This window comes from Dermacentor albipictus, chromosome 7 (genome assembly GCF_038994185.2).
Source record: "Dermacentor albipictus isolate Rhodes 1998 colony chromosome 7, USDA_Dalb.pri_finalv2, whole genome shotgun sequence".
Classification (NCBI taxonomy): Eukaryota; Metazoa; Arthropoda; class Arachnida; order Ixodida; family Ixodidae; genus Dermacentor; species Dermacentor albipictus.
In genome coordinates, this window is record NC_091827.1 from 120,906,811 (window position 1) to 120,931,334 (window position 24,524).

A 24,524-nucleotide genomic window follows, 5' to 3' on the forward strand; every position below is an offset into this window, starting at 1 on the left:
CTGAAGCGCAGTGCCGTTGATACTTCCGATTCTGATACCGAGGTCCCATCGGACACGGAGGGTTCTCCTCCTTGTCCCAATTGCGGATGGGGACGGTGCGATTGCTCGTTACTCTCGGACAGAACCTATGAGTCTACTGATGAGGGGTCTCCAAGTTCGGAGACCCTCTCATAAGTAGTCTTTGCTTATTTGTCGTTAGCGGCTAGTATTACCTAATACTAGCCTGCTCTCTATTTATTTTCCTAGCTCTTTTCGTCTTCCTTTGTTTCTACTAGCTTCTAGCTAATCTCTTTCTCCTTTAAAATGGCTTCTTCTCTCACTATAGCTACATTTAACTGTCGGGGTTTGTCGCGCGCTTCTAAACAGTTAGAGGTTGTAAATTTGGCTAAATCCAGAAGGGTAGATATTCTCGTATTGCAGGAAACTTACATTCATAGGCTAGGCCAGATCAGCCACTTCGACCGGATTTTTCGCACTCGGTCTTACTGGAGTTATGGCGCGACGGGCAGCCGGGGTACGGCCATCGTTCTGATGCCGCATTTCGACGGCCTTGTTATTCGCCATGCCAGGGATTCCGAGGGCCGCGTCTTGTCGGTGGATCTCGATTGTGGCATTCGAATTGTTAACGTGTATGCTCCAAACCAGGCTAGAGAACAAAAAGAGTTTTTCCGTACATTAGAACCCTATTTGGTCGGTCCCTCTCGACTAGTTCTAGTAGGCGACTTCAACTGTGTGTTAGAACTGGTTGACCGCCTCTCGCGTAGAGGGACTTCAATAACGAAAGATAAGCGTGGTAATGGTGTACTGCGAGACCTCGTCGATGGGCTGGGACTGGTCGATGCTTGGCGCGTGCTTCGCCCTGGACAGTCAGGAATGACATGGACAGGGAGGGGTGGGCAGAGCCGCATCGACCGTTTTTACATCTCGTCGTCACTGGCTCCCAGTATGCATTCTTCGTGGTTAATTCCTTCTGCTCTTAGCGACCACAGCTTCCTATTTCTGCGGTTTGCCGATTCTAGTTTAGTACCAAGAGCAAAGAGACCATGGCGCTTAAATCCACGTCTCCTAAAAGATAGGCAGGCAACCGCAGAGGTATCATCCATACTATTTCGATCGCTTCATAACACAGCGAATCTAAGTGGTACGGAATGGGATGACGTGAAAGTCAGGGTGTGTGAGTGCTTCAGGTCTTGGGGCAAGCGTCGGGCGCGCGAGGAGCGTGAGGAGATAAAAATCGTCTCCGACGCGATCCTCCTGCTCTCGAGGCCACTGTCCGGCGGGCCTGGAGTCGCTCCGGCGCTGGCCTCACTCCGAAAGGAACTTCGCATTCTCCTGCAGCGACGCTGGGATGGCTTGAGGGCCACAACCCGGGCAGAGCTGTGGGAAATGGAAGCGTGGTGCAGCAGAAATGTCCTACGTAAACATCTTTCAAGGAAGAGCACAACTCTCTCTTCCCTAGTAGATCCACGCGATAATAGCATAGTCGACTCACCAGACGGAGTGCTTGCACTGGCGAGGCAGTTTTACATGTCTTTGTATGCCGAACCAGTTGCCTCTCCAGCTGTTTTTCCGTTTGTTTTACCAGCTGAGCCGCCGCAAGTGTGCGACTCAGCCATAGATGAGGACGAGCTATTTTCTGCCTTGAAGTCTATGAAGCGCAATCGCAGTCCAGGTTCCGATGGTCTTACAGTCGAGTTTTATGTTAAATTTTGGACAATGTTAGGGAAGCCGTTCACATCACTGGTGAACCGGCTACTCAGTGAAGGGACTTTGTCAGCGTCTCAACGAGAAGGGCTAATCACTCTCCTTTGCAAGGACGAGTCGAGGAGCACTGATCTGCGAGCATGGCGTCCAATCACGCTTCTGAACTGCGATTATAAGCTCATAGCAAAGTGTCTGTGTACGCGACTCACACCAGCGCTCAGCACTGTTTTGGGTCCGTACCAGGCATGCAGTGTCCAGGGGCGCTCTACTCAGCTTCACGGTATAGCTTTGAGGGACCTTCTCCTGTGGGCAAACACCAGGAAACTTCCAGGTATTCTTTGCTCCTTTGATCAGGAGAAGGCTTTCGACATTATTAGCCATAGGTACCTTTTCCGTGTTTTGGAAGAGGCTGGTTTTAGTGTGGGTTTTCGGCAGATGGTCCAAGCTTTGTATTCTCGACCGACTTCTGCCGTTGTCATACGGGACCGCGTCTCGGAGGCGTTCATTGTGGGGCGTGGTGTACGGCAGGGGGACCCCCTCTCACCTGCCCTCTACGTGCTCGCTTTTGAACCGCTTCTGCAGAGGTTGTCTTGTGACCGCAGAATTGGCAGGTTCCTACTCCCACCAGGTTCCCCTCCGGTCGCGCTATTTGCCTATGCGGATGACTTGTCCATTGTCGTCCCGGACGAAGCCTCAGTTTGCGGCGTCTTGGAGGTCATGGACAGTTACTGCGGGGCGAGTGGTGCAAGGTTGAATAGGTCGAAAAGTGCAGCCATGTACTTGAACTCCACTCCGTCCAGTCCGCAGCCCGTTCATGGTCTCCCCGTGAAAACGCGGCTGCGCATTCTAGGCTTCCAATTCGAACCAGATGGTCTGTCTCCTGAAAACTGGCAACAGGCTAAGGAGAAGCTTGAAACCAGAATTCAGCAGTTCAGCGCGTTGTCATGCCCATTGACTGCTCGAGCGACAATCCTGCGCTCACTTTTGTTTTCATTCCTGACGTATGTGGCGTGTGTGTCTCCTGTTTCAACCCGAACCAAGCTCATCTTGGAGAGGGTTCTCTTTCGCTTCCTTTGGAAGGGTACAACTGGTTGTGTAGCTAGGCGGGTGCTCAAGCTGCCCAGGGATAAGGGAGGACTCGGAATTCCCGACCTGGGCATCGTGGCTACCGCACTACACGTCAGATGGACCCAGGTCGCTCTTAACTCGGATATGCTCCTGACTCGAAGCTTTACCTCGTTTTTCCTTAGCACCCGACTCCGCTTGTTTTCGCAGAGCACATTTTCCCACTGTGCTCCTCGTTCAGGAACCCCATCCACCATTTATGCGGCGGCTGCCAACTCTTTGGTCAGCCTCCGCACGGTTCGCCCCGACATCGACGTAGTTTCAACTCCACTCCAAGAGTTAGTAGACATCCTCACCCCAGGCCTCCCCCCGCATTGCCATATGTATGACCTGTCCATCCACAGGCCAAACTGGAAGCTCATCACGGCCGGTTTCCTCGACGCTAGGCGTGCCACTTTCATGTATCGCCTGGCGCGAGGGTGCCTGCCGTTGGGCTACGGGCCCTTCACAGCCGTCCCGGTTCGTGGAGCGTGCCCGTTCTGTGGCGCTCGTGAGGACACGGTTCATGCGTTTGCGCAGTGTTTGCTTCCTGCAGCTCTTCTCCGTAGGATTGCTAGTCTTTTTAATCTCCCAGGCATTCCCTATCAGACAGTCCGATTTTTGCACCCTTTGCCTAATCAGGCGGTCAACCAGTTCGTGCTTCTCCTCGCTGAGTGCTCCTACCAAGTTTGGTTGGCACGCTGCGATGCAGTTTTCGGGAGGGGGGCGCCGGGCCTTCACGAAGTGCTTGCGAAAGCACGGAAGGAGGTCTGGTTCCATCTCACCCGGGAGCGGCACCGCTTGGGCGAGAAGAAGTTTCTCGAAGTGTGGGCCCGTCCTGCGGTAATTTTTGATGAGTCAGGCGGAAAGCTTTCCATTAAGTTATGATGCATGCTCCTAAGGTCGCTCGACTCGGCCGTGTGCGCCAGTCGATCTACGGGGTTTTGTTTGGTTCAGTGGAACCCAGAGCTAGAACCGGTGGCGGCGCACCCTTGGTTGGTCGCGCTGCTCCGTGGACGGCTTTGGTGCTCTGCATGGTTGTATGCCTTAGCCTCTTTTGCGCCGAGGCAGTCCGAAGGTCAGTCAGGCTCGAGTCCTGTACGACCAGCATGGCTGTTTGTGTGTTGCGTGCGGTAACTTTGTGTTGCTGCACCACAACAGCCCCCTTGTCCGGGAAGGACCGTTGGCCCGAACCAAGTCCCCCCACCCAGTCAACCCGGGTTGTGGGGGAGTACCGGGGTCGACGTATCGGATGATGATGGGTTGATGAGATATGTATGCTCATGGACGCGGTGCCTTCAAAGGTGCCAAGTCCTCCTCCCATCTGACAACGGTACAGCATGTCCGGACGCGGCAAAGGCGGCAAGGCGAAGGGCAAGAGCAAGACGCGTTCCAGCCGCGCGGGTCTCCAGTTCCCCGTGGGCCGTATCCACCGTCTCCTGCGCAAGGGAAACTACGCCGAGCGCGTCGGAGCGGGCGCTCCCGTCTACCTCGCGGCCGTCCTCGAGTACCTGGCTGCCGAAGTGCTCGAGCTCGCTGGCAACGCGGCTCGTGACAACAAGAAGACCAGGATCATCCCCCGCCACCTGCAGCTCGCCATCCGCAACGACGAGGAGCTGAACAAGCTGCTCTCCGGCGTGACGATCGCGCAGGGCGGCGTCTTGCCCAACATCCAAGCTGTGCTTCTCCCAAAGAAGACCGAGAAGAAGGCGTAAGCGAGCTCCCAGCCGCCGGACTACAGTCGCGCTCGTCGCACAACCCAACGGTCCTTGTCAGGACCACCGAAATGCGTGTGACGGCAGGGTTTTGCTTGGCAATCCCGTTCTCTGCGCCCGTTTCCCTCTGTTTGAATTATCGCAACCGTGCCCACTCTTGAACTGACGCTGCTGCTGCTGCTAGCTAGCTGGCATGTCAGTGCACGAATGTAGATAGAAAGCGAGCTTCAGGGTGTCCGGGGGCGCACAGGCACGAGCCTCACTGCAATTCGCGTAGTGGACTGTGATATGGGCCCTTAAAAACAAACAACAAATGGGCCATATCCGCAACCAGCATGCACTTACTTATGAGCCAGGCAGGTATGCATGAGGAACGTGAACAAACGCACGCATGGCATTCCAATACACGAAAGCTTGCACGCAACATCGGCCGCGTTAATTTCGTTTTGGGGCGCGGCTTCTTCGCATGAATGCGCGAACCGTTTCGCAACGAACGCGCATTTTGTTTCTTTTTTTTATTTTCCTCTCTCTTCTTGTTCGTGCTCGAGCGCGCGCAATACTTACCATATGCATACCAAACGAGGCAACACCTCGCACCGGCAGCCCACCACAGACACACACGCACAAATATTAATAATAAAAAAACAACAACAGAACAGACAGACCGAGAGGGTACGGTTGGAGTACGTGGTCTCGCGTGCTCCCGTGGCCGAAGCAAACATGTAGGTGGTCCTGAGAAGGACCGTTTTGTGTTGCTTGCCTGACCGACCGAGGCTGCGGCGCAGACAGCGGCCGAACTTAGGCGCGCTCGCCACGGATGCGCCGGGCCAGCTGGATGTCCTTCGGCATGATGGTAACGCGCTTGGCGTGGATGGCGCACAGGTTGGTGTCCTCGAAGAGACCGACCAGGTAGGCCTCGCTGGCCTCCTGAAGGGCCATCACAGCCGAACTCTGGAATCGGAGGTCGGTCTTGAAATCCTGAGCGATTTCCCTCACCAAGCGCTGGAACGGCAGCTTGCGGATGAGAAGTTCGGTCGACTTCTGGTAGCGGCGAATTTCACGAAGGGCCACGGTCCCAGGCCTGTAGCGATGCGGTTTCTTAACCCCTCCTGTGGCAGGTGCACTCTTGCGAGCAGCCTTGGTAGCAAGCTGCTTACGCGGAGCCTTCCCACCGGTGCTCTTACGGGCGGTTTGCTTGGTCCTGGCCATGGCGAACGGAGCGAGCGTCCGAAGTCGTCGACTGCCGGAGTGAAAATGACCCCTGCGCCGCGCGCGTCGTGCTTCGCCGCACTACTCTTCTCCTCTCCAACTCACCCGCCGATTGGCCAGCGCCAGCGCAGCCGTCTCGGGCGGTGCGCACGCCGCCGCCGTTCGCCAGGATGCTGGAGGAGGCACGTTTTCGCGCGGCCGCCCTGTTCGCGGCTAAGGAAAGCACATTCGCAGGCGGTTTAATTGAGTTTAAACACGACAGCATGCCGCGCTGTTCTCTTCCGTTTCAGCCAACACCACAATCTCGCTTATACCGCCGCGCGTCGCGAATTGCCAGTGCCGAGTGTGAGACCACACCACTGATCTCGACAGTGGTTAGCGCTCCACGCCCAACGCCATCGGAGCTGTTATCGCGATCTCCGCGCGACGGAGATGGGTGGCAGGTTTAGGGTACATTACTGCTTGTCCACTGCCTTGATTTGATCATGCTGATGCTCGTTTCACGAACTACAAGTGCGCGCCACGGTGCCTTCTCGAGGGGCAACAACGTCGTGTTTTGGCCGCACTCGGAGGCAAACCGTCTCGCATGTGCAGACATGCCAGTACCGCACTTTGCCGTCCACGCATAGAAGAACGCATGCGCCTCGCAAGATTAACGACAAACTCACGTACGGACTACCAGCACCACTTGAGAGTTGCAGGGAAAACGATGTACTTCCGCTCTAAGAGCGAATTTGGAATACAATATTGACAGGTGTTGAACGCGCGTTAGGAGACATGGGCAACTAATTGGGGCCTCAAAACTATGGACAGGCAAGCGGTACTTCCGTGTGTATGAAGGGTCCTTAAACAATATGTCAAGGTAGCATCAACCAACGCTTCGCAGGCGCGATCCCAAGCGCGGCTTCCCCGTGCCACGCATTCGGCACACAGTTTTCGCACTTGCAAGGGACACCCATGTTTTGACAAACACTCATGAAACGCAACACTTTGCTCTATACAGTGCCTACATTTCGTCAGCTAGCTTTTTCGATTTCATTCACGCACGCAACTTCGCCACAGGATCGACGGCGTTGTTGTCATCTTATAGCGAAGCTCCAGCTCGGCAGCCGCCGGGAGAAATGTATTTCCTCGCCAACTAATGCACCGAATTTGGTGCGCCTAATTGCGTGTAAACGAAGATGTTCAAAGGCCGCGCCTGCAACAGTGCAATTTTCAACTGATGCCGAGCTCTGCCTCTTTCTTAATATTCTTTTTTTTTTATTTTCTCAGTGAGTGTGGAAAACTGTGAAATGGAAGAGAGAAAAAACAGTTCCACTGTGCGCTTGAAGGCTCCGTCACACAGCGATGGAACTGGATTTGGAAATTCTGTTAATTGCACAAGGCGATATGTATAAAGGGAACACAATTTACACGCCTCGATGAGATATACCAGTCATGTGTGAGTATGGCTTTTACAATACCTTCGTAGACGTTACAGGCGTTTTCGGTGGGATAAAAATTTTTAGACAAAACTTCCGTGAGTAGTTGTGTGCAGCTCACACGATCGCGGTACCGCTTTGTATTGTTGAGATATGAAACTTTGTACCTCTTAACCTGCCAGTACTCGAGCATTATGGAAGGAAAAAAAAAAAGAAAAAAGGAACGTCACAGCACCACCAGACATTTCTTTCTCACATGCAACAAGAACCTTGTTTACATGGCTGCAGTAGTTCTCTCATGACAACCCGTTGTTGTCATGAGAGGCGTACACATCACTGTGTACGCCTTGCTTGGTCCTCGGCTATGCCCTTTGCACGCACATGCCAGTGACTTCGCAGTAGTAATCCAAACATAGACAAGCGAAAAGAAATAAACCAATGGTGCCACGCTTCTTCAAAGCAAGGGGCCCGTACATTTTCTCTGACTGTTCCTTCCCCATTTGTTGACTTGTTTGGCCATCACCTCACGTTGCTATTTCCCGGCGGCTTCGTGGGACAAATGTAAAATAATAGGCGCGAGCTTGGCTTTCATTAAGCGCAACACGAATGCGAAATCCGTGCAATGACGACGGCCGGCGTGTGTCAGTTTCTCTTACCTTCGCGTGCCAATACATGTGCCACGAGTGAGGGAGCCGGTTCGAATTCGGAATCTTTCTGTACAGCAGCTTGCACATACACGAAATTCCAGGGATGCAGCGGCAAGAGGTAGTCTTGTGCACTTTGGCGCGTCCATGCCATTACGCAACCGCCTTACAGCGCGTAATACGCCGGACATAAGCTGCCACAAGGACAAATGTTCGTATGTAGGACAGGCGGCTCCCTCTGGCGGCGAAGAGTTCGACAAATACGTGATGCACCGCTCAAATCGCCCATCCCTCTCTCTCTTTTTCCCCAGCTCGCGCGGCGTGTGGCATGCACGGATACGTCGCTCGAAAAAGTTTTGTTTTCTTTAAATACAGCGCATGTCCAGCGCCCGCTTCCTGACCGATCTAAGTATATGGCGCGAACAAGGGTCGCCCAGCATCACCTACACGCACGCATGACGAAAGAGCCAGTCGTATAGAAATAACGAGAGAAAGTGAGTCTGCACTGTGCAAGCATATTTCTGTCTCAGTAAGCACACTTCGCCGCTCTGCTCCTCTATTTTATTTTCCGCTTGTTCTGGTCAACTAAGGAGTGCATTGGCTTGCAAGAAGAGCCACGTAGGCATCGAACCAACTGCTTATCACCTATAGCGCGCTAATAAGAAATCCCACTGTGACCCTGTACACAAGTATCACAAACAACAGCATCAATGAAAACAGCACGCGCCTCGGTGTCCACCGCGCGCACCCTCGTCCGTTTGAATACAACGCAGTGAGCTCGGTTCTAGCGAAAGTTAACTAGCTAATCTCACCTTAGCATTCATTTGCGTCGCTCAAAAGAGTTACACAATTGTGAATCGCACGGTGGTGGCTTGCAACAACCGCAGGCTAGACGAGGGACACGACGGGCGCTCAGCTCGTAGGGCAAGAGGACTGGCTCGTTATTCTTTCTCCGACGCACACACGCAAACCAACGAAGCCATGCGAATTGAGCTAAGACACAGTAGGCTCAATCATTTAACGCTTGCACTGGAAAGAACAAATAAACGCTGCCTGTAGAAAACTCGCTTTCAGCTGTTACACACTGGCCCGTGCCCGGCAATATTTTCCTCGTGCTTTGCTTTGTTGCGTACCCACATGAGCTATCTTTGTCAAATATAAAACTTACCTAACTGAAATGCGCCCGCTGCCGCGCGGCTCGTACTCTTCTCCAAGGGAGTAGAGGAAGCGAGCCACTTCAAAGCGACAAAATGCGCATCGACGAGCTTATGATTACCTCTTGCTTTTAATCATCATTCCACTCTGGTTGCCTCTACCAGGGTCCAACCAAAGGCGACAACTGAGCTGCACGAACGACCGCCACGTCGCAACTCGGACAGACTGACGGCGACTGAAATGGGAGCAACACAGCACACAGTGGCGAGCGCAAATGCAATCGAGCAAAGCTCGCCTTGCGAGGGCGAAAAGCAATGCTACCACGCCTTGCAAATACATGCGGTTGCGCTCGCTCACCTGACCCAAGTTCACCGCGCGTCTCGTGCGGCCGAATGCGAGATAATGGCATGCAAAAGAGGGCTAACGGAGCAGGAGATCGCAAATCCTGCGCGTCACTGCCGAAGCACCAGGTGGGTAGCCCTGAAGAGGGCTGTTGGGTTCTTCAGAGGAGCTGATGCGCTGCTTGCAGACGACGGCGCGCACGCGTGCTGCTTAGCCTCCGAAACCGTAGAGGGTGCGGCCCTGACGCTTGAGGGCATACACCACGTCCATGGCGGTCACGGTCTTGCGCTTGGCGTGCTCAGTGTAGGTGACGGCGTCCCGGATCACGTTCTCGAGGAACACCTTGAGCACACCGCGTGTCTCCTCGTAGATCAGGCCAGAGATACGCTTGACACCACCACGGCGAGCGAGGCGACGGATGGCAGGCTTGGTGATGCCTTGGATGTTGTCACGCAACACCTTACGATGACGCTTCGCGCCACCCTTGCCGAGCCCCTTGCCGCCCTTGCCACGTCCAGACATCTCGGCTGTTGCTGCTGCTTCGAAGCGAGTCAGGAGAGCGAATGCCGAGTCCCTGCGCCGCGACCGAGCGAGGAAGCCGCGCCGCAAAAAAGAGGGCGAGGAGGCGAAACGCGCGCCGATTGGCTCACGGGCAGCGCGGCCTCTCTTCGCGAGTGAGTCGCGGGTGGCTGCACTGAGCCCTTCTTAGGCCACGCACTGAGTTCGAGACAAGTGGCTTCGTAACACAATCGCGGAGCTTACTTTTTTTTTTTTCTCATGTTGTTTCTCTTTGGCACCTCTGACTGCTGATGTTCAACCCGCCTCACTTCTTCTTTTGCTCGACGCGCCAAGAGAAAAAAAAAATAAATAAATGAACGTGTCAACAACGTTATTGTCCTATGCTGCACGCACTCACTGCTCGTGTCGCGCCCCAGGAACAAGTTTATTGTGTTCTCGTAATTATGATTACTCGTTCTGTTCACCGGTAGCTCGGATACGCTTGCAAGTGCACTCTGGTCATTGCCGCAAAGCACACCGTGCGCACAACTTCAAACTCAGCCACGCCAACATCGTTCCCTTGATCACTAGTCGCAAAACAGGGCGCGTTCATGCTCTCTTCGCCTCAGGCGTTTCAAATTTCGCACGCCGGCACCGCTCACTGGTGCCTACACGACCGTCAAATTTCGTCGCGATAGCTTACGTAGCCTCGCAGATAACGTCACCGAAACCAGCGTAAGACGCGCGCGCGAGCCCAATTCAGCATTCTAGGGGACGGAAGAGAGAGAGGGCATTGTTGACGGCGCTCCGACCTCCTCCCTCTCCCGTCGCCCCGTACGAAGGCAGCTATACGCAGGGCGCGCGCGAAACCGCTAGCTATGTAAGTGTGCGGAGAGCTTACATTTGTAATAATTCACTTTTATACTCTGTTTTCTTCACTACCCTTTCTTATCCCTTTCCCCTCACCCGTACAGCGCCGTGAAGGTGCCCTCGCACGAGAGGCAGTAACAGCGCTGTACTTATCTCTTCCTTTTCCCCCTTTTAAAGCCACTCACACATACATTTGTAATAACAGTGTAAAATATCCCTTACGCACTGCTGCTTCGTGAACGTGCTAACCCATTTCCGCTCGCCAGCCACTGCTACAGCGATGCGGCACTGGCATGGCGCGGCTCTGAATTTCAGTCCGGAGCACTGCTGCCTACGTGCGGGCGGCCGCCGAGAGGGCATTCTAGCAGCCATGAAGGCACACCTCAGGACCCGCTTTTAAAAGCGCGTCGAAACAAGAGAAGACATAAAGCGTGAAAAAAACAAAAGAGGGATGAGGGCTGCCTGCTTTTAAAAGTTACGCTACACCAGAATTAAGTAAATGTGCAGCAACGACCGCCTCATCGTCCTAGGTGTGTGAAACACGCGCCGTGGTAATTAGTGCAGGCGAACGTGGCCGCTCGCGCAGAGTCGCCTCACGCGCCCCATCCCATACTTGCTTTGTGCGTGTTGTTGTGCTGAGCCCATGGCTTCCTGTGCGGCTCTGCTACAAAAGTTGTAGCACACGCGCTGTCCGACAGCGCGCGCCGCGTGTTTGTAAACAAGAAGTAGTAGTAAGTGACGTTGAACTGGTAAAAGAAGAGAAGAGTGCAGTACCGCAACAGTCTCTCGCTTAGGAGGTCACCTCAACAGTACTGCACGGGGGAGGGTAAGGCGAATAAAGGAGTGAAGAGAAACAAATACGGGAGAGGACGAGCGTAAGGCCGTGAAGAAAAGAAGCGTGAAACGGCGCCGATGGCCGCGTGGTAAGGTTCGACGACTCAAAGAAATCAATGAGAGCTGGGAAGGCTCTTTTGAGTAAACCCGCAAGACCCCTAGGAAACAGAAAGTCCTCGGGACGGGCTATGGGGAGTCCTGGGCGTCGATTAGGATTTCACGAGCTGAGATATATGCGGCGCAGTCGAGAAGTACGTGTGCGAGAGTTTCATCAACGCCAGCAGTGCAGTTCTGGCAAACGGAACTGAATGGCGAGACATCCGCTGCGCTGTGTTGAAGCAGCCAATGCGGAGTAAAATGGCCCTATCGGCGCGTGAGAGTCCCTTTTTGTGTGTGTGTTGTTGTGCTGAGCGCATGGCGTTCTGTGCGTTTCTGCTACAAATCTTTCAGCGCACGCGCTGTCACAACGAGAACGCAAACAGCGCGCGCCTGGCGTTTGCAAACGAGGAAGCGTCAAACAGAGGGAACGGACGGAATTGTCGAGATTCTCGCTACATCCCAATGCCAATGCAGACACCTTGGGTGGCTCTGAGAAGAGCCGTTGGGTGTTGGCTGCGCGGACGAGCGCTCGGTCGCCTACTTGGAGCTGGTGTACTTGGTGACGGCTTTGGTGCCCTCGGACACGGCGTGTTTGGCCAGCTCACCGGGCAACAGCAGACGCACGGCCGTCTGGATCTCCCGGCTCGTGATGGTCGAGCGCTTGTTGTAGTGAGCCAGACGGGACGACTCCGCGGCGATACGCTCGAAGATGTCGTTCACGAAGCTGTTCATGATAGACATGGCCTTGCTGGAGACTCCAGTGTCCGGGTGCACCTGCTTCAGCACCTTGTAGATATAGATGGAGAAGCTCTCCTTCCTGCGGCGCTTCTTCTTCTTCTTGTCGGTGGCGCGCACGTTCTTCTGCGCCTTGCCGGCCTTCTTCACGGCCTTACCGCTGGGCTGGGGAGGCATCGCGGCAGTGTCAGTAGCCGAACAAACGAGATCGGAATACGCGCGACCGGTCGCGTGTGTGAGTGGTTTTAGAAGGGGAAAAAGGAAGAGATAAGTACAGCGCTGTTACTGCCTCTCGTGCGAGGGCACCTCCACGGCGCTGTACGGGTGAGGGGAAAAGGACAAAAAGAGTAGAGAAAAAATAGAGTAAAGAGTGATAGATAGCCCAGCGGTAAGGGTACGTCAGGAAGGCGCGGCGGCTACAGCCGCTCGTACAGATCGGCACCGTCCAAAAATTCAAGCAGCGCCACGAAGGCGCGTCCGGTCAACGACGAGTGCGCCACCGGGAACAGGAGCGCCTCGGTGTTGTCGCACGGCAGTCCGAGGCGGCGGTAAGCGCTCGTGAGCGCGTCGCGCTGAGCAGAGTACGCAGGGCACCGTAACAGCACGTGCTCCAAGTCCTCCACATCGGCGCACTTGAGGCAAAGAGGGCTCCCCGTACCTTGGATGCGGTGTGTCCTTGCCGCGGTGCGGTGGCAGCCGATGCGGAGGCGAAGCAGCAGCGCCCGGTCTCGTCGGTGAAGGCCCGAACGTGGCAGCAACTTTGGCGGCTTGCCACTGGCGACGCGGGCGTCCGGGTGTCTCGCTCGTAGCATGCCGGCCACGGTGTGACGGGCGACGTCAAAGGGAGTCACCACGAGCGACCGGGGCACTGGCGCAGTGTGTGCGGCCTTCGCGAGCCGGTCCGCTTCCTCGTTCCCGTGTATGCCGATGTGGGCAGGCACCCACTGCAGAACGAGGTCGCATCCCTGCTCGCAAACGCCACGCATCTTGTGTAGGAGGCGCTGAATCAGCGGGGGTCCCTGGTCGGCTCTGGACAGCATGTGTAGTGCCGCACGGGAGTCCGTCAGGATGGCCGCCGCAGGGATGCGCCGCTGGTAAATGAGCTCGGCCGCCAAGTCGATGGCCGCCAGCTCCGCGTGCGTAGATGAGACCGCGTTCAAAACGCGGCACTGACTGTGCGCGGGGATCTCAGGAGCTACGCACGCGGCAGCAGCAGCACCGTCCCGCAAGACGGAGCCGTCGGTGAAGACGAGCACCCGGCCGGCCAGCTGCTCGCTGATGGCTGCAGCCGTCTCTTGTTGCAAGGCGCAGAGCGCTGTATTGCGCTTGCCTCGAACGCCAGGGATGGTCGTGCGGACGAGCAGACGACGCTCTCGATGCGGGGGCGGAGCAAGCCACGCACACGTGGCGCCACCCCGTACCAGGCTGGCGAACTGGGCGGCGCGGCGACCCATGCCGGAGCTCGGGAGAGAGTGCAGCCGGCCGATCAGCTGCTGGCCGTGCCGCGAGCGATGTAGGCGCTCCACGTGGTTGAGGGCGCGCCCCTCGGCACGGAGAGAGATGGGTGTCTCCCCCGCCTCGGCGAGAGTGGCGCCGCTCTGTGAAGATCGCGGGAGGCACAGGAACTGGCGGATGACGGCTCGGTGATCCGCGTCCATCACCTTCCATTGCGTTGGCTGCAGGTCCGCCAGCGGTAGAGCGTACAAGATCCGCGCTGAGGCCACGGAATTGTAGAGGCGTAGTGCGAGAGACGGCGAGCAGCCCTGGCCACGAGCGAGCAGGGATCGCGCAGCGCCCGCCACCTGCGCGGCACCTTTCCGCAGGGCAGCTACTGCAGCACACCAGTTCAGCCGTCGGTCGATGACAAGGCCAAGGTAGCGAACCCGCTTCTCCCACGGAAGTAGCACTCCATGGAGGGTGAAGCGCGGCGTGCGGTACTGCCCATCGTACTTTGGGTGCACGATGAGCGCCTTGGTCTTGGCTGCCGAGAGGGTGAGGCCGATGCCGCTGATGTAAGCATCGACCCCGTCCAGCGCGCGCTGCACACAAGCACGCACCGCATAGCCGACGCTGGTGGGGCCGATCGCGAACAACGCGATGTCGTCCGCGTACACTGCGACACGAACCTCGTGCGCCGGGAACTGGGGAATGTAGTCGGGGATGCGTGCCAGCGCGAGGTTGAACAGGAATGGGCTAAGCACGCTGCCCTGCGGCACTCCTGTCACAACCGCACGCGGCCGACTGAGCGCTCCTCCAACGCGCACCCGCATCGTCCGGCCGCCAAGGAAAGCTGCGATGTAGCCGCGCATTCGTCCGCACACTCCGAGCGCATCGAGAGCGTCCATGATGGTGGCGTGTGGCAGACGGTCGAAGGCGCTCTCGACGTCGAGGAGAACGAGGTAGCCTGCCTCGCCTCGACGCTTCGCTGTCTCCAGCGTGGCGATCACGTCGGCAAGGCAGTCTGCTGTGGCCCGGAGTCGTCGGAAGCCGCTCTGCTCCGCCGCAAAGGTGTCGAGCGCCGCCGTGATCCACTCGAGCCGCCGCAGCGCCATGGCCTCGAGCACCTTGCCAGCAGCGGAGGTGAGCGAGACGGGCCGGTACGAGGCAGGATTGCTGGCTGCCTTGCCAGCCTTGAGCAGCGGGACGACCACCGCCTCGTTCCACTCGACCGGGATGCTGCCGGTCCGCCAGACGTGGTTGTAGGCGTCGAGCAGCAGCAGGAGCTGGTCACCATCCAGGTTCCTAAGCATCTGATATGTGACGCCATCGGAACCTGGTGCTGAGCGGCGCTTCCTCGATGTGAGCACTGTGCGAAGCTCACCGATAGTAAAGTCAGCCTCGCACAGCGCCCTGATGTCCTCGAGGATCCCGGCCGATGGGAAGTATCGCTCCGGGGCATGCAGCTCGCGCCTTGGGTGCGGTTGCGGCTGCAGCACGTGCGGCGCTGGTGGACGGACGGTGGGCGGCGGGCAGAACGTCTCAGCGAGGAGCTCGGCCAGCTGACCGTTCGTGATGCCGCGCGCCACGGCGATGGAGAGGGCGGGGCAGCGTGGAAGGCGGGGCCGCAGGATCGCCCCCAGGATTCGCCACGGGCTCGATCGCACGCTCGCCCGTTCCAGCGACGAGCAGAGGCTGGACCAGCTGGCGTTGCGGCGCTGCTTCGCGTGGCGACGGCATACCGCGTCCAGCCGGTTGTACACAGTCCAATGTTCGCGCTGGCCCGAGCGCAGCGCTAGCCTCTCGGCTCTGCGACGCGCAGCGCGGAGGTTCAGCTGTTTGATGTCAGGAACGGGCGTCCCGGCCGGCACGACACAGCGAGTCGACGCGGCACGCGCGCACTGCGCGATGTGTTGAAAAAACATGCCGCCCTCCGAGACTGGCACAGTAGCACACAGTTCCCGGAATCGCGGCCAATTCACAACACTGTACGCACGCGTCGGCAGGTGGGCGGCACGGCGGGGCTCGAGGTGGATGGGGTAGTGGTCGGACCCTCGCATGTCGGGGCTGCGGCGCCAGATGTAATGGCAGCGTTCCGACACTAGCGAGAGATCCAACACACTTCCCTCGCAGCCACGACGGGCGAAGGTGATAACGCCTGTGTTGGCTATCAGCAGACCCGCCTGCTGGATGGCGTCAAGTAGGTCCCGGCCACTGCTGTCGGTGTGGCGCGAACCCCACGCAGTGTTGTGCGAGTTGAAGTCACCGCACATCACAAGGTCTCCGCGCACACGCTGTGACAGCCGGACGACCATCTCCTTGTCCCAGCGGCCGCCGCAGCACGCGTAAACACTCGCGACGCACGTGTCGGTTGTTCCGATTCGCACGGTCACCGCCACGCACTCGACGCCCGTGCACGGCAAATCGTCCACACTCACCACGGCTTGAGGGAGCCCAGCGCGTACGTAAAGTGACGCGCGAGATCGCCCAGCCGGATGGGTGGAATCGGTACACGGAATGGCCGTGCATGACGCCTGTTCGCAGCCAGCAGCACTGTGGTAGCTGACGAAGCCCGGCAGATTGAGCTCTCCCGGGCGGACGTGGGTTTCTTGCAAAGCAAGCACGTCGCATCCGTCCGAAAGAGCCCCATCCGCCAGCTCTGGATGTCGGCGGCGCATTGAACGAACATTCCATTGAACAATGCGCGGCCGTTGCCCCACTGGTGTGCTAGCCATGCTGGATCAGGGCGTCATGCATTTCCAGTGCTGCCACACACATGTGGCGCGCTGGGGAGTCGGCAGGTACCGATTCCAAAAGTGCACGCAATGCCGACGCGAGCGTCGTTATGACGAGGTCACGTGCATCGGGTGTTGTCGTGCTGCGGGGCTGGGCAGAGCTGCTCTCGGCGGCTGGCTGCGGCGCTGTGTTGCCGGCCAGCACGTCACGGAATGATCGGCCCGGCTGAACCAACGGCGATGATCGTGGCTCGGGCGCGCGCTGTGCTGTGGTGGTGGCCGGCTGCTGATTCCGCGCGGCAGGGGCATTGCTCCTCGCGAGAACCAGGGCTTGTTTGCGCGTGATGCGCGGAACGGTTCTCGCGAGTATGCTCGCCACCCGCCGCTCGAGCTGCCAGTTGGGGCAGCGTGGCTCTGTCGACTCGTGCGGGCCTCGGCAGTTGATGCATCGGGTCCGCTTTGAGGTACAGGCGGTCGTCGCGTGCGACCCCGCGCACTGGAGACAGCGCGGGTCGCGAGAGCAAGTCGCTGTGGCGTGCCCGAAGAGGCCGCATCGACCGCACTGCAACGGCCGCGGTAGCTGCGGGCGCACGATGCGGCGCTGCCTGAACAGGTGCACCTCCTCCGGCACGTCTCTGCCTGTGAATCGCAGTGTTGCGACATCGCCGCTTCGGGTGACGGCGAGTACGGGCACCCGGCTCTCGATACCCTCAAGGATGGAAGGCCCATCGATCGCCGGGTCCACGTTGAAGAGCGTGCCCGTGCAAGAGTCGGCGATAAGTGCCTTCGCCTTGACGGGCACGTCGCAAATCACCCGAACGGCGAGCAGCGCAGACAGGTCCGTGCCTGGAAGCGCGTCGACGGCCACGACGTTCCGTCGCAAGTTCGGCCGGACTCGATGTGTCCCCGAAACACCGGCCAGGAATGCGGCAATTGCATCGCGTGATGCCGCAAGGAAATGGGCCTTCCTCCCGAGCGGTCTGTAAAGGACGGTTTCCCGTCCTTCACTGGTCGATGCGGTGTCTTGTGCCGCAGGAGGGGCGCTTGAACGTACGCCGGTTTTAGCGACGGTGGTGATGGTCACCGGCCGCACGTTCCGGCGCTTACGCCGGCTGTTTTTTTTCCTACCCGGCTGCTTCGCGCCGGGGAGGAGAGGGTCCGCGGGTGGAGGCGGGGCATCGCCTTGCGTGTGCGCCGTGACGTCGCAGGGTGGCGCATGCGCCGTGGAGACGCTCTCGGGAGCATCGCTCTCCGCCGCGCGCGCGCTCGCCTCGGTCTCGGCGTGGGCGCCTTCCGGTTCCGGGGGCTCGTGCGGCGTACGATTAGGCACGGCTTCCTCAGTTGGTTCAGCAGTAGCGGGGGCGCCGACCCTTTCTTCTTGGGCGCTGGGCGACGGGGAACGGCTGCTCGCCGAGTCCGTGGCCAGTGTCAGCTGGCTGTCCTCGCTGCTGCTCTCGCTGGTTGACGAGTAGGAGCAGGAAGGCGGGCAGCTGCTAGAGCGGCGCGAGCTGGCGGTGTCGTCGTCGCTCTCGCTGCCGGTGTTGTCTCCGCCGTCGTCGTCGTTGTGCGGGGCAGCACGGCCGCGTCGACGACGCTGTGTTGCGACTGGGGCAGTGTCCCTGCAGGTTCCCGAGCGTAGGAACCTCGGGGATGGGGCTGCAGACTCGACAGGCTGCTCCTCGTTCTCGGCGGTGGCGCAAAACTGCCGTCTCGCTTCCGCAAGAAGCAGTTTGAGCGCCGGCGAGTGCGCTGAGGTGGGGCCGCGTGGCCCCTGCACTGGGTTGTCGGAGACGGACATCCTCAGTGCAGTGGAAAGAAGCCCTGGACGAAGGTACCTCCGACTGCGTGTGCACCCTTGGGAGCCCTAAAAAGGGCTACGCTCGAAAGCGCGGTCGTAGGTGCAGCACACGGGCGGCATGGAGGTTGGTTGGTGAGTTCGATCGGAGACGTTCGAACAGGTCCGAGGCGCAGAAGGAACTCCCCCCCGCGACCGGTCGCGTGTGTGAGTGGTTTTAGAAGGGGAAAAAAAGAAGAGATAAGTACAGCGCTGTTACTGCTTCTCGTGCGAGGGCACCTCCACGGCGCTGTACGGGTGAGGGGAAAGGGACAAAAAGAGCAGAGAAAAAAAAAAGAGTAACGAGTGATAGATAGCCCAGCGGTAAGGGTTCGCCAGGAAGGCGCGGCGGCTACAGCCGCTCGTACAGATCGGCACCGTCCAAAAATTCAAGCAGCGCCACGAAGGCGCGTCCGGTCAACGACGAGTGCGCCACCGGGAACAGGAGCGCCTCGGTGTTGTCGCACGGCAGTCCGAGGCGGCGGTAAGCGCTCGTGAGCGCGTCGCGCTGAGCAGAGTACGCAGGGCACCGTAACAGCACGTGCTCCAAGTCCTCCACATCGGCGCACTTGAGGCAAAGAGGGCTCCCCGTACCTTGGATGCGGTGTGTCCTTGCCGCGGTGCGGTGGCAGCCGATGCGGAGGCGAAGCAGCAGCGCCCGGTCTCGTCGGTGAAGGCCCGAACGTGGCAGCAACTTTGGCGGCTTGCCACTGGCGACGCGGGCGTCCGGGTGTCTCGCTCGTAGCATGCCGGCCACGGTGTGACGGGCGACGTCAAAGGGAGTCACCACGAGCGACCGGGGCACTGGCGCAGTGTGTGCGGCCTTCGCGAGCCGGTCCGCTTCCTCGTTCCCGTGTATGCCGATGTGGGCAGGCACCCACTGCAGAACGAGGTCGCATCCCTGCTCGCAAACGCCACGCATCTTGTGTAGGAGGCGCTGAATCAGCGGGGGTCCCTGGTCGGCTCTGGACAGCATGTGTAGTGCCGCACGGGAGTCCGTCAGGATGGCCGCCGCAGGGATGCGCCGCTGGTAAATGAGCTCGGCCGCCAAGTCGATGGCCGCCAGCTCCGCGTGCGTAGATGAGACCGCGTTCAAAACGCGGCACTGACTGTGCGCGGGGATCTCAGGAGCTACGCACGCGGCAGCAGCAGCACCGTCCCGCAAGACGGAGCCGTCGGTGAAGACGAGCACCCGGCCGGCCAGCTGCTCGCTGATGGCTGCAGCCGTCTCTTGTTGCAAGGCGCAGAGCGCTGTATTGCGCTTGCCTCGAACGCCAGGGATGGTCGTGCGGACGAGCAGACGACGCTCTCGATGCGGGGGCGGAGCAAGCCACGCACACGTGGCGCCACCCCGTACCAGGCTGGCGAACTGGGCGGCGCGGCGACCCATGCCGGAGCTCGGGAGAGAGTGCAGCCGGCCGATCAGCTGCTGGCCGTGCCGCGAGCGATGTAGGCGCTCCACGTGGTTGAGGGCGCGCCCCTCGGCACGGAGAGAGATGGGTGTCTCCCCCGCCTCGGCGAGAGTGGCGCCGCTCTGTGAAGATCGCGGGAGGCACAGGAACTGGCGGATGACGGCTCGGTGATCCGCGTCCATCACCTTCCATTGCGTTGGCTGCAGGTCCGCCAGCGGTAGAGCGTACAAGATCCGCGCTGAGGCCACGGAATTGTAGAGGCGTAGTGCGAGAGACGGCGAGCAGCCCTGGCCACGAGCGAGCAGGGATCGCGCAGCGCCCGCCACCTGCGCGGCACCTTTCCGCAGGGCAGCTACTGCAGCACACCAGTTCAGCCGTCGGTCGATGACAAGGCCAAGGTAGCGAACCCGCTTCTCCCACGGAAGTAGCACTCCATGGAGGGTGAAGCGCGGCGTGCGGTACTGCCCATCGTACTTTGGGTGCACGATGAGCGCCTTGGTCTTGGCTGCCGAGAGGGTGAGGCCGATGCCGCTGATGTAAGCATCGACCCCGTCCAGCGCGCGCTGCACACAAGCACGCACCGCATAGCCGACGCTGGTGGGGCCGATCGCGAACAACGCGATGTCGTCCGCGTACACTGCGACACGAACCTCGTGCGCCGGGAACTGGGGAATGTAGTCGGGGATGCGTGCCAGCGCGAGGTTGAACAGGAATGGGCTAAGCACGCTGCCCTGCGGCACTCCTGTCACAACCGCACGCGGCCGACTGAGCGCTCCTCCAACGCGCACCCGCATCGTCCGGCCGCCAAGGAAAGCTGCGATGTAGCCGCGCATTCGTCCGCACACTCCGAGCGCATCGAGAGCGTCCATGATGGTGGCGTGTGGCAGACGGTCGAAGGCGCTCTCGACGTCGAGGAGAACGAGGTAGCCTGCCTCGCCTCGACGCTTCGTTGTCTCCAGCGTGGCGATCACGTCGGCAAGGCAGTCTGCTGTGGCCCGGAGTCGTCGGAAGCCGCTCTGCTCCGCCGCAAAGGTGTCGAGCGCCGCCGTGATCCACTCGAGCCGCCGCAGCGCCATGGCCTCGAGCACCTTGCCAGCAGCGGAGGTGAGCGAGACGGGCCGGTACGAGGCAGGATTGCTGGCTGCCTTGCCAGCCTTGAGCAGCGGGACGACCACCGCCTCGTTCCACTCGACCGGGATGCTGCCGGTCCGCCAGACGTGGTTGTAGGCGTCGAGCAGCAGCAGGAGCTGGTCACCATCCAGGTTCCTAAGCATCTGATATGTGACGCCATCGGAACCTGGTGCTGAGCGGCGCTTCCTCGATGTGAGCACTGTGCGAAGCTCACCGATAGTAAAGTCAGCCTCGCACAGCGCCCTGATGTCCTCGAGGATCCCGGCCGATGGGAAGTATCGCTCCGGGGCATGCAGCTCGCGCCTTGGGTGCGGTTGCGGCTGCAGCACGTGCGGCGCCGGTGGACGGACGGTGGGCGGCGGGCAGAACGTCTCAGCGAGGAGCTCGGCCAGCTGACCGTTCGTGATGCCGCGCGCCACGGCGATGGAGAGGGCGGGGCAGCGTGGAAGGCGGGGCCGCAGGATCGCCCCCAGGATTCGCCACGGGCTCGATCGCACGCTCGCCCGTTCCAGCGACGAGCAGAGGCTGGACCAGCTGGCGTTGCGGCGCTGCTTCGCGTGGCGACGGCATACCGCGTCCAGCCGGTTGTACACAGTCCAATGTTCGCGCTGGCCCGAGCGCAGCGCTAGCCTCTCGGCTCTGCGACGCGCAGCGCGGAGGTTCAGCTGCTTGATGTCGGGAACGGGCGTCCCGGCCGGCACGACACAGCGAGTCGACGCGGCACGCGCGCACTGCGCGATGTGTTGGAAAAACCCGCTGCACTCCGAGACTGGCACTGTAGCACACAGTTCCCGGAATCGCGGCCAATTCACAACATTGTACGCACGCGTCGGCAGGTGGGCGGCACGGCGGGGCTCGAGGTGGATGGGGTAGTGGTCGGACCCTCGCATGTCGGGGCTGCGGCGCCAGATGTAATGGCAGCGTTCCGACACTAGCGAGAGATCCAACACACTTCCCTCGCAGCCACGACGGGCGAAAGTGATAACACCCGTGTTGGCTATCAGTAGACCCGCCTGCTGGATGGCGTCAAGTAGGTCCCGGCCACTGCTGTCGGTGTGGCTCGAACCCCACGCAGTGTTGTGCGAGTTGAAGTCACCGCACATCACGAGGTCGCCGCGCACACGCTGTGACAGCCGGACGACCATCTCCTTGTCCCAGCGGCCGCCGCAGCACGCGTAAACACTCGCGACGCACGTGTCGGTTGTTCCGATTCGCACGGTCACCGCCACGCACTCGACGCCCGTGCACGGCAAATCGTCCACACTCACCACGGCTTGAGGGAGCCCAGCGCGTACGTAAAGTGACGCGCGAGATCGCCCAGCCGGATGAGTGGAATCGGTACACGGAATGGCCGTGCATGACGCCTGTTCGCAGCCAGCAGCACTGTGGTAGCTGACGAAGCCAGGCAGATTGAGCTCTCCCGGGCGGACGTGGGTTTCTTGCAAAGCAAGCACGTCACATCCGTCCGAAAGAGCCCCATCCGCCAGCTCTGGATGTCGGCGGCGCATCGAACGAACATTCCATTGAACAATGCGCGGCCGTTGCCCCACTGGTGTACTAGCCATGCTGGATCAGGGCGTCATGCATTTCCAGTGCTGCCACACACATGTGGCGCGCTGGGGAGTCGGCAGGTACCGATTCCAAAAGTGCACGCAATGCCGACGCGAGCGTCGTTATGACGAGGTCACGTGCATCGGGTGTCGTCGTGCTGCGGGGTTGGGCGGAGCTGCTCTCGGCGGCTGGCTGCGGTGCTGTGTTGCCGGCCAGCACGTCACGGAATGATCGGCCCGGCTGAACCAACGGCGATGATCGTGGCTCGGGGGCGCGCTGTGCTGTGGTGGTGGTGGCCGGCTGCTGATTCCGCTCGGCAGGGGCATTGCTCCTCGCGAGAACCAGGGCTTGTTTGCGCGTGATGCGCGGAACGGTTCTCGCGAGTATGCTCGCCACCCGCCGCTCGAGCTGCCAGTTGGGGCAGCGTGGCTCTGTCGACTCGTGCGGGCCTCGGCAGTTGATGCATCGGGTCCGCTTTGAAGTACAGGCGGTCGTCGCGTGCGACCCCGCGCATTGGAGACAGCGCGGGTCGCGAGAACAGGTGGCTGTGGCGTGCCCGAAGAGGCCGCATCGACCGCACTGCAACGGCCGCGGCAGCTGCGGACGTACGCTGCGGCGCTGCTTGAAGAGGTGAACCTCTTCCGGCACGTCTCTGCCTGCGAAGCGTAGTGTTGCGACATCGCCGCTTCGGGTGACGGCGAGTACGGGCACCCGGCTCTCGATACCCTCAAGGATGGAAGGCCCATCGATCGCCGGGTCCACGTTGAAGAGCGTGCCCGTGCAAGAGTCGGCGATGAGTGCCTTCGCCTTGACGGGCACGTCGCAAATCACCCGGACGGCGAGCAGTGCAGACAGGTCCGTGCCAGGCAGCGCGTCGACTGCCACGACGTTCCGTCGCAGGTTCGGACGGACTCGATGCGTCCCCGAAACGCCGGCCAGGAATGCGGCAATTGCATCGCGTGATGCCGCAAGGAAATGTGCCTTCCTCGCGAGCGGTCTGTACAGAACGGTTTCCCGTCCTTCAGGGGCTGGTGCGATGTGTGGTACCGCAGCAGGAGAGCTTGAACGTGCGCCGGGATTAGCGACGGTAGTGATCGCCACCGACCGCACGGTGCGGCGCTTGCGCCGGCTGTTTTTTTTCCTACCCGGCTGCTTCGCGCCGGGGAGGAGAGGGTCCGCGGGTGGAGGCGGGGCATCGCCTTGCGTGTGCGCCGTGACGTGGCAGGGCGGCGCATGCGCCGTGGGGTCGCTCACGGGAGCGTCGCTCTCCGCCGCGTGCGTGTTCGGCTCTGCCTCGGCGGGGGCGCCTTCCGGTTCCGGGGGCTCGTGCGGCGTACGATTAGGCACGGCTTCCTCAGTTGGTTCAGCAGTAGCGGGGGCGCCGACCCTTTCTTCTTGGGCGCTGGGCGACGGGGAACGGCTGCTCGCCGAGTCCGTGGCCAGTGTCAGCTGGCTGTCCTCGCTGCTGCTCTCGCTGGTTGACGAGTAGGAGCAGGAAGGCGGGCAGCTGCTAGAGCGGCGCGAGCTGGCGGTGTCGTCGTCGCTCTCGCTGCCGGTGTTGTCTCCGCCGTCGTCGTCGTTGTGCGGGGCAGCACGGCCGCGTCGACGACGCTGTGTTGCGACTGGGGCAGTGTCCCTGCAGGTTCCCGAGCGTAGGAACCTCGGGGATGGGGCTGCAGCCTCGACAGGCTGCTCCTCGTTCTCGGCGGTGGCGCAAAACTGCCGTCTCGCTTCCGCAAGAAGCAGTTTGAGCGCCGGCGAGTGCGCTGAGGTGGGGCCGCGTGGCCCCTGCACTGGGTTGTCGGAGACGGACATCCTCAGTGCAGTGGAAAGAAGCCCTGGACGAAGGTACCTCCGACTGCGTGTGCACCCTTGGGAGCCCTAAAAAGGGCTACGCTCGAAAGCGCGGTCGTAGGTGCAGCACACGGGCGGCATGGAGGTTGGTTGGTGAGTTCGATCGGAGACGTTCGAACAGGTCCGAGGCGCAGAAGGAACTCCGCGACCGGTCGTGTGCGCCGCGCTTTTATGGCGGGAGGGTGGTGTTGACGGGACCTCGCATTGCCGCGCTCGCCATTGGTCCGCGCGGCTTCTCTC

The 24,524-nt window shown here is 60.0% G+C and overlaps 3 protein-coding genes across 3 annotated transcripts; all 3 read right to left on the reverse strand.

The window, feature by feature from the left end:
* Window positions 1-438: 438 nt before the first annotated feature.
* LOC139047914 (uncharacterized) lies at window positions 439-16,445 on the reverse strand. The gene is made up of 4 exons (XM_070522088.1): window positions 15,152-16,445; window positions 14,499-14,794; window positions 12,989-13,295; window positions 439-587 (listed from the first exon to the last, which is right to left on the reverse strand). The coding sequence occupies exons 1-4, from the start codon at window positions 16,443-16,445 to the stop codon at window positions 439-441; spliced, it is 2,046 nt and encodes a 681-aa protein (XP_070378189.1).
* Window positions 16,446-16,494: 49 nt separating this feature from the next.
* On the reverse strand, window positions 16,495-18,300 carry LOC139047915 (uncharacterized). Its single transcript, XM_070522089.1, has one exon. The coding sequence runs from the start codon at window positions 18,298-18,300 to the stop codon at window positions 16,495-16,497; it is 1,806 nt and encodes a 601-aa protein (XP_070378190.1).
* A 2-nt stretch (window positions 18,301-18,302) lies between these two features.
* On the reverse strand, window positions 18,303-22,387 carry LOC139047916 (uncharacterized). The gene is made up of 4 exons (XM_070522090.1): window positions 21,094-22,387; window positions 20,441-20,736; window positions 18,931-19,237; window positions 18,303-18,343 (listed from the first exon to the last, which is right to left on the reverse strand). The coding sequence occupies exons 1-4, from the start codon at window positions 22,385-22,387 to the stop codon at window positions 18,303-18,305; spliced, it is 1,938 nt and encodes a 645-aa protein (XP_070378191.1).
* Between the last annotated feature and the right edge of the window lie 2,137 nt (window positions 22,388-24,524).